This window comes from Chinchilla lanigera, unplaced genomic scaffold (genome assembly GCF_000276665.1).
Source record: "Chinchilla lanigera isolate Chin_1 unplaced genomic scaffold, ChiLan1.0 scaffold00144, whole genome shotgun sequence".
NCBI lineage: Eukaryota > Metazoa > Chordata > Mammalia > Rodentia > Chinchillidae > Chinchilla > Chinchilla lanigera.
This window is the reverse complement of record NW_004955545.1, coordinates 1,802,495-1,812,126: the sequence shown is the minus strand read 5'-3', so window position 1 is coordinate 1,812,126 and position 9,632 is coordinate 1,802,495. Positions and strand designations below refer to the sequence as shown.

The window sequence follows — 9,632 nt, the reverse complement described above, 5'->3', positions numbered from 1 at the left end:
TTTTTTTTTTTTTTTGAGACAAGGTCTTACCATGTAACCCAGACAGGCCTCAAACTCATGGTGATCCTGCTGCTTCAGCCTCCTCAGTGCTGGGATCATAGGCATGTGCCTCCTTACCCTGCTAACATTTCATTTTATCATTGGCAACAAATACTGTCAATTGTGGTTTTTGAAGTGACAAGCTCACAAGGCTCATTTTCAATGTTCATGTCTTTCTAACCATAGCTTGTTAGTTTTTCTTACAAGTAAAACTTATATTCCATGAAAAAAGCAACTATTTTAGTAAAGTTGGCTCTTCAAATATTTGTATATTTTTCCCTCAGACAACCATTTTACTTCAGTATGCAATGGAAATACTTTATGCATGCTTCCATTGTGCTATACAGAATACTAAAAGCCTTGAGTTGTAGGTCAGAATTTACTGTAGTGTTTACTTCATCGAGAGCATTTTTATAGCTTGGTGTGGTGGCACACACCTATAATCCCAGCACTCAAGCTGAGGCAGGAGGATTGCTGGAAGTTCGAGGCCAGCCTGGGCTGCAAAGTCCTGAACTGCATAGTGAAACCCTGTCTCAAAAAGACAAAAAAAAAAGCATTTTTAAATGATGCTGCTCACATCCACCCACCCAAGTACAGTATATAGTGGGAAAAATAAAGTGATTCTAGTGCCAGGCGTGGTGGCACATACCTGTAATCCCAGCACTGGGGAGGCTGAGGCAAGAGGATCACTGAGAGTTTGAGACCAGCCTGGGCTACAAAGTGAGCTCAAGTCTAGCCTGTACTGCATAGTGAGACCTTGTCTCAAAACAACAACAAAAAAAGTGATTCTAGTAATCCACTGCCTTGATTCATGCTACAGTAGTAGCAGTTTTACCCAGTATGGCTCTTACACATTAGTGCAAGTATTAGCATATGGGAAAAAAAGTATGTAACATTTTAATAGTGTCATTGAAATGGTTTTGACCTCTCTAATCCTCTGCGCACACTTTGAGAATGAGTGGTCTAGAGACAAAATTTCTAATAGCTATGTAAAGAAGAAAGATAAGAGCCCTTTCACAAGAGGGTTAAGTATTCTAAGATTTGAGGGGACAAAGGTTTTATATAGATAAGTAAAGAAATGGAGCATCTTTGAAAGGTTTTGTTTGTTTGCTTATTTTTTGTCTCAGACAAGGTTTTGTTTTGCAGTTCAGGTTGGCCTTGAACTCACTTTGTAGCCCATACTGACCTCCAACTCATGGTGATTTTTCCTGCCTCGCCCTCCTGAGCACTGGGATTATAGGCATGTGCTAACATGCCTAGCTGAAAGTTTTTTTCTTGCAGTAGAAAGTGGTACTGGAGAATAAACTCAGACCCTTACCACTGAGCTACATTTGGGATTACAGACATGTGTTACCACACTTGCCTTGATACTGGCTTTGAGGAGGAGGACATTGGCTTTTTTTGGCGGGGAGGGGGATCTTTTTGAGACAGGGTCTCACTGTGCAGTTCAGGTTAGCCTTGAGCTGACTTTGTAGCCCAGGCTGGTCTTGTACTTGCAACAATCCTCCTGCCTCAGCCTCCTAAGTGCTGAGATTACAGGCATGTGCTCCCATGCCCAGCAAAAAGAAAAAGTAATGTTTCAGTAGGTGGGAAAAAATGTTAACAATTCATAAATTTGCATGACTCTTGAGTTATTTAATCCCAGTACTCTGGGGGACTGAGGCAGTAGGATCACAAGTTTGAGCCTAGCCTGGGCAATTTAGCAAGAGCCTGTGTTTGCATAAAAAATAAAAAATTTCTGGAAATATAGCTCTGTGTAAAGGCCCTGGGTTCAATTAACAGTACTGCCCCCTCCAAAATGCAGGGTTTTTTGTTGTTGTTGTTTGTCTTTCAATACTGAGTGACAAAGGAATGTGGGGTTCTTTGACCCAGTGATAAATTAAAAACAGGCCAAGCGAGGCATAGTGACACATGCCTGTCTTCCCAGCATATGGGAGGCTGAAGCAGGAGAATCAGTAAGTTTGGGGCCAAACTGGGCTACCTAGTGAATTCAAGCCACCCTGAACTACATAGTGAAACCCTTGTCTCAAAAAATTTAAAAAATAAAACCAGGCCAAGAGCTGGGTGGGGTGACTACACACCTATAATCCAGCACTTGGGAGACTGAGGCAGGCAGATTGCTGCAAGTTTGAGGCCAGCCTGAGCTGAACAGTGAGTTGAAGACCATCCTGAACTATGTAGCAAAATCCTCTCTCTAGGAACCAAAAGTAAAAGTAAAAAGAACTGGGAAGGTACTTTAGTAATAGAGCATCCCTGGGTTCAATCCCCAGCATCACAAGAGAGAGACACAGTGGGGAAGGGACTTGAGCTTGAGAAGAGCTGTAGAGGGGGTGAACCTCTTGCCTCAGCTTTTCAGATGCTGGGATTACAGATGTGTCCTGCCATGCCTGGCTCTTAGCCTGTTTTACTTACTTGTTTGTTTACCTTTTGAGACAGGGTCTTACTCTGTAGCCCAGGCTGGCCTGGAACTTGCAGTGAATCTCCTGCCTCAGCCTCCTGAGTACAAGGATTATAGGCCTGCACCATCACACCTAGCTCCATGTCTTTACTTTTTGTGAATGAATAACCAATCATGGATTAAGGCTCCAAAATCTCTGTTTCTTATTCCCATGAGTGGCTCTGTTCTGCCTTACTGGGAGCCTCCTGCATGCCAGGCAAATGTTCTACCTCTGAGCTGTGTTTGTAGCCCAAACACACCATTTTTGTTCGGTTTTGTTTTTTGAGACAAGGTCTCATTATGTCATTCAGGCTGGCCTTGAACTCACTGTGTAGCCCAGACTGGCCTCAAACTCGCTGCAATCCTCCTGCCTCAGCCTCCTGAGTGCTGGGATTTTAGTTGTGCACCACTACATCCAGCCCTTTTCTGGTTTCTTGAGACAGGGTTTCACTGTGTAGCCCAGGCTGGCCTGGAACTCTGAGGCAGTCCTCCTGGCTCAACCTCCCAAATGCTGAGATTACAAGGATGCACCACCACACCTAGCTACAGTTAATAATTTTACTAATCAAAAATTGCTTAGTGTTAGCCGGTTGTAGTGGCACATGCCTGTAATCCCAGCACTCAGGAGGCTGAGGCAGGAGGACTGTTGCAAGTTCCAGACCAGCCTGGGCTACAAAGTGAGCTCAAGGCCAGCCTGAACTGCATAGCAAGACCTTGTCTCAAAAAGACAAAAAAAATTTAAAAATTGCTTAGTGTTTACTTAGCTCCATAATGACCTGTGTGTTTTGGTAGTAATTTTGGTGTGTTACTTGTTTGATAGAGAGACTAGAATAAAATTAAAATAGCCAGGTGTGGGGGCTCACGCTTGTAATCCCAACACTCAGGAGGCTGAGACAGGAGGATCGTTGAAAGTTAGTTCAAAGCCAGCCTGGGCTACAAAGTGAGCTCAAGGCCAGCCTGAACTGCATAGTGAGACCCTGCCTCAAAAAAAACCAAAATATAAAATAATCTTAAGCATATTATGGGGCCAGGGATATAGCTCAGCAGCACAGGCTCCTGCCTGGCAAGTGCAAGGTCCTGAGTTCAATTCCCGGTACCAAAAAAAAAAAAAAAACTTTTATGACCTGGTAGATGATAAAGAGTTTAATTCTTTTTTTTTGTCTTTTTGAGACAAAAAAAATTTGTCTTGCTGTGTAGTTCAGACTGGGCTCACTTTGTAGCCCAGGCTGGTCTCAAACTTGCAACGATCCTCCTGCCTCAGCCTCCTGAGTGCAGGGATTGCAGGCCTGTGCCACCACACCCAGCTAAAATTAAAAATTGATTGTGAAAAATTCATAAGATAAAAATAGTTTTTTTGTCATTACATATTAGTTCTGATGCCTCATAATGTTCTTTGTTTCAGGAAAATATCTAAGACAAAAGAGAATTGACTTCCAGCTTCCCTATGACATCCTCTGGCAGTGGAAACACAATCAGGTACAAAGAGCCTGTTTTACCAGGTGTCATTCTTAGGTGACTAAGGGGTAGAAGCTGGGAGTGCAAGTTTTTTTCCTCTTTTTGTTGCCTTTTCATCTTACAAAATATTGAAAAGTGTCCCTGTGAAGGTTGGAGACTAAGAGAAATGAATTTGCATCCATATTTAATGTGACCTATTTGTCCTCATTCATACTGCAAAATAGCAGTAAGTTCCTGCTTCCTAGGCAACAACCTTCTGTTGTTGTTCCTGGCTTTTATTTTGGTAACAAAGATTTCGTTCTATAAGAATTCTGTTTGATGCAGGTCTCAGGAGAATTTAGATGTACTGCCAGCAGCACTACGAAATTTCGGGTTTTATTTTTGTTGGCTTGTTCCCATCAGTTTGAAATTTATTTTTCACATACAAAAGACACACTTCTACCAAAGGAATTAGAGAAATGTTTAACACTTTGTACTTCTAAAAGACCTTTTTTAAAAATAAGACCTTTTTGTAAAGTGTATGTTTGCAATGCATAATGATTGCATTTGTTGTAGGAAATTGGTACATGTACGTAATACATCTTAATCCTTTTTACAGCTGCTTACCTCCCTCCCTCCTAAAAGACCTTTAAATATATTAGCTACTAAAAATAGGAAGGTCCTGTTTTCTCTCTTGCATGCCTACTTGAAAAGTTTTCCCCAGTGACTTGTGTATCAAGTTATAGCTCCTAGGTGCCACATTGAAAACAACCATCGGGAAATAGAAGTACTGGTACAAATGGAGTGAAACAGGGTTTTCAGTATTACCAAAGTTTATCTTTAGAAAGCCAAAGCAGTTGATGTTTCCACTGGCCTTTCTCCTTTGATGGCCTCTCTTTAGTTCTTAGACTATCCATGTGTTAGGTTCTTGTGTCAGATTTTAACAGTGGTGGCAGTACTTTGATCATGTAGACTTAAAAATTATGTTCCCCCCACCAAAAAAAAGATGGTGAGATTATTTCCAGCCAGTTAATAAACAATCCATTTTAGTCCAAGTTGCTGTCTGTTTTATACTGTCCTCTGTGGCAAAATGTTTGCAGATTCTTCCTAATGTATCATCTCCCCCCCATGCCTTACTGGTTATAATGTGAGAGCTTCATATTTCTTACCTTCCCTCTATCCTTTATTCATTAAATTAATTGCCTTAATTAAAATTTAAAATGGGTTTCCTATAATTCCCAACCAGAGTGACAGCTGAAAAGCTAAGGTACCCATCTTTTTAATTTCATATACCTACCCAGATCATCTAAACAAGTCTTATGTATGTTTTGTTTATTGGTTTGGGTTTTTTTGCTGGGTTGAACCCAGGGCCTCATACATGATTTGTCCAAATGAATAGGTTTCACTTTCAGTGTGATTTTCATTTAAGTCTCTTCAGTAACTTGGTGAAAAAGGCCAGGTGTGGTGGCACACGCCTGTAATCCCAGCACTCGAGAAGCTGAGGCAGGAGGTTCATTGTGAAGTTTGAGACCAGCCTGGGCTACAAAGTGAGCTTAAGGCCACCCTGAACTGCATAGTGAGACCCTGTCCCAAAAAGAAAAACAAAAAAAAAAACAACTTGTTGAAGAATAAATACCATTCAAAGTATATTTCTGTAAAATATGTAATGCTTCTGTTGAATCAGTCTTTCCATTTTTTAATTCAGGGTAGAAAGTGTCACACTGAGAGTTTCACATACAAAAGATCTACCATAAATATTTCACATACAAAAGATCTACCAAAGGGATGTGCACATGGATAGTTTCCTGTATTTTTAGGGATTGATGCCACTGTCTGGCATTTGAAGTTTAATACTATATCATTTTTCTTTTTCTTCTAGCTATACAAAAAGCCAGATGTCCCACTGTATAAAAAAATCCGTTCAAGTAAGTAACTTGAGAGCCATTTTTTCTGCCTCCATATCGCCAGTGTTTTTATCTATCTTTGAAAAATTATCAAGATGTTCACAAATTATTCTTTCCTGTTCTCTCAAGATGTCTACGTTGATGTCAAGCCCCTTTCTGGTTATGAAGCCACCACCTGTAACTGTAAGAAGCCAGATGATGACACCAGAAAAGGCTGTGTGGATGACTGCCTCAATAGGTACTTTAATTGATTCCTCTAAGCACAGGCTTGCTCTTATGTCCCTGGATTCAAATCTGCCTACTATAATACTTACAAAACCTGGGGAAAGTTACTTAACCCCTTTGATAAAAAGAATGCTTCTGCCAGGCATGCCTATAATCCCACCACTTGGGAGGCTGAGGTAGGAGGGTCACCTCAAGTTCTAGGCCACCCTGGACTACATAGTGAATTTAAGATCAACCTATACTACAAAAAGTGAACCCCTGTCTCAAAAAAAATCCTAACTTTATTTGAAAAGTGAAATATAAATAATACCTTCTTATAATAATACCTACCTTATGTAATGGCATATCCCTGTAATCCTAGTACTTTGCAAGGCTGGTGATGGAGATCGCAAGCTCACACCCAATCTGAACAATTTAGTGACCTAGTGAGACCTTATCTCAAAATTAAAAATTTAAAAGCACTGGGGATGTACCTCAGTGTGAAATCCCTGGGTTCATCTCTAGTACCATAATAATAATACTTACTTTTGAGGAGTTTGTGTAAATAATATGTTCATACAATTATATGACACAGTGTTCATAAAGTATTAATAAGTACAGTTTTACCTGGGCATGGAAGCACACGCCTATAATCCCAGCACTTGGGAGACTGAGGCAGGAGAATCACCATGAATATGAGGACAGCCTAGGCTACACAGCAAGACCCTGTCTCAAAAACAAAAACAAAAAAATGTTTAGGTACCTTTCTAGCTTGCAATAGATGGTAGCCATAAGGAGACAGAAAAGTGATAGAGTAGAAGAGAGGGGTGTGATATATTCTGGAGGAAAATTGCTGAAAAGCTGTCAGCATTTAGAGGGTATGTGAAGACTGAGTTATTAGTGCTAATAAGATGGTAAGCTGGGGATATAGCTCAGCAGCACAAGTGCCTGTCTGGCAAGCACAAGGTCCTGAGTTAGATTCCTGGTACAAAAAAAACAAAAACAAAAAAACACAGAGATGGCAATACTTTTGTCAGAGTTACAAGATCTGGTGTGCATGTGTGTGTGTACAATAGTGTATCACTTTGTAATTCAGACGCATCTTGAACTCACTGGTGGTGCCAATGCCGGTTATCCTAGCACTTGAGAGGCTAAGGAGGATTGCCATGAGTTCCAAGTTAGCCTGAACTACATAGTAAGACTCTATCTCAAAAAAAAAAAAAAATTTTTTTTTTTAATCTTTAGTCTTTCTCATCTGGGTACACTTATACCTTAGTTTTGTTTTTTGAGACAGAATCTTACTATAGTACCCAGGCTGACCTTCAACTTACTTTTGAGGAGTACCAGGAATCGAATTCATCACCTTAGGCTTGCCAGGCAGGTGCTTGTGGGAATGATGTACAGGTTGACCTTAAATTCACTATGTAGCCCAGAGCTCAAGCAATCTTCCAACATTAGCCTCCCCAGATAAGCACACATCACTTCACCTGGCTCTGGTTTGGTTTGGATTGGTTTGGTTTGGTTTGGTTTGGTTTGGTTTGGTTTGGTTTGGTTTGGTTTGGTTTGGTTCAGTTCGGTTCATTTCGGTTCAGTTTGGTTCTTTGAGACAAGATCTCACTATGTAGCCCAGTCCAGCACTCTGGGAGGCTGAGACGGGAAGATCAAAAGTTTCAGCACAGAAGGCCAGGTGTGGTAACCCCAGCACTCTGAAGGCTGAGGCAGGAGGATCGTTGCGAGTTCGAGGCCAATCTGGGCTACAAAATGAGCTCAAGGCCAGCCTGAACTGCATAGCAAGACCCTTTCTCAAAGAGACAAAAAAGGACCAGGGATATAGGTCAGTGGCACAAGCACCTGCCTGGCAATCCTAAGGTCCTGAGTTCGATTCCCAGTACCAAAAAAAAGGAATAAAATTTTTTTCAGCTGGGCAGGGTGACAAACACCTATAATCCCAGCACTCACAGGCTGAGACAGAAGGATTGGTAATTTAGCAAGACCCTGGATCAAAAACTAAAATAAACTCAGTGGCACAGTGCCTGCCCGGCAAGTGCACGGTCATGAGTTCAATTCCCAGTACTGGAAATAAAATAAAATAAAATATAAAATAAAATAAAAACTTTAAAGGACTGTGGATGTATCTCAGTTTAAAAAGCCTTGGGTTCAGTCCCCAGTATCAGGAAAAAAAATTATTTCATCTCCTCATTTTAAAAATTCTTATAAAGAAAAAAATGGGTACAGCCCAGCCTGGACACCTGTATTTTAATCAGGAGGCTGAGACAGAAGATCATGAATTTGAGGTCTGCCTGAGCCTATACAGTAACTTAGGCAACTTAGCAAGATCTTGTCCCAAAACTTAAAAACAGGCTAGTAATGTAGCTCAATGCTCGCTGAGTTCAGTCCCTACTACCACAGTAAAAGAAAATGGGTACAGTAAGGTATGTATTATGTAAATTGATACACAATTATTCCTTTTCTTTCTAGAATGATTTTTGCTGAATGTTCCCCCAATACCTGCCCCTGTGGTGAACAGTGCTGTAACCAGAGAATACAGAGGCATGAATGGGTGCAATGTCTAGAGCGATTTCGAGCTGAGGAAAAAGGTTGGGGAATCAGAACGAAAGAACCTCTAAAAGCTGGGCAGTTCATCATTGAATACCTAGGGGAGGTTGTCAGTGAACAGGAGTTCAGGTACAGTAGTAAATAATAATAACATCTGTAAAATGATAAAGGTACAAGATTAGAAAGAATGAAATATTTGAAATTTACTTTCAATTTAAAGCTTTGCTTTCAATCATTTCTCTCCTTAGGAACAGGATGATTGAGCAGTATCATAATCATAGTGACCACTACTGCCTGAACCTGGATAGTGGGATGGTGATTGACAGTTACCGCATGGGAAATGAGGCCAGATTCATCAACCACAGCTGTGACCCAAATTGTGAAATGCAGAAATGGTAAGCAAGCAGAAAAAGGCGAAGTGGAGAATCAGGCAGAGCAGGAGGCATTGAGGGCAGCAAGAGAGGATCTCTCCACAATGCCTTATTCACTTTACACAGAACATCTCGGGCAGTTCACCATTATACCATATCATGTAGGCAGAGTAAGCTCCTGCTGTTTCTTCAGTTCATCCTAATTACTTTCAGAAAAGTATAGTAATAATGATAATATCTGTATCTAATATTTATCAAACGCTTACTATGTGCTACACACTATGTTACATGAATCATATCGTCAGTCTGTGTTGCAAATTTATTACATGCTTAGTGGATTTCACAGTAAGAAATAAAAATAAGTGAAATGTGAGGTTCGGGTCCATTCACTTCAATGATTAGAATTGAATTGAGAAGGAAAAAATATTCAGAAACATGCAAAAAAAACCCATAACGAAGCCAAACATAGTGCTGAGTTTGGATCTCAGTGCAAAAGGCCCTGGAATCAACACACACATACACACAAAAACAGCCAGGCATGGAGGCAAATGCTATAATCCTGAGGGGAGAGGCTGAGGCAGGTGAATCACCATGAGTTCAAGGCCAGCCTTAACTACATAGTGAGACCCAGTCTCAATCACCCCCTCCCCAAATAAATAAATAAAAAGGTGAGCCATAGCCCAAGTA

The 9,632-nt window shown here is 40.7% G+C and overlaps 1 protein-coding gene across 3 annotated transcripts in view; it reads left to right on the top strand.

The window, feature by feature from the left end:
* Ash1l (ash1 (absent, small, or homeotic)-like (Drosophila)) overlaps positions 1-9,632 on the top strand; it is a 171,752-nt gene that overhangs the window by 138,530 nt on the left and 23,590 nt on the right. For 2 of the 3 annotated variants that reach the window (XM_013508235.1, XM_013508234.1), the window contains exons 8-12: positions 3,879-3,952; positions 5,790-5,835; positions 5,944-6,052; positions 8,497-8,703; positions 8,823-8,969. In XM_013508235.1, the coding sequence (XP_013363689.1) occupies positions 3,879-3,952; positions 5,790-5,835; positions 5,944-6,052; positions 8,497-8,703; positions 8,823-8,969 (583 nt within the window). The remainder of the gene's footprint in view (positions 1-3,878; positions 3,953-5,789; positions 5,836-5,943; positions 6,053-8,496; positions 8,704-8,822; positions 8,970-9,632) is intronic. The other variant, XM_013508236.1, reaches the window with a different exon arrangement.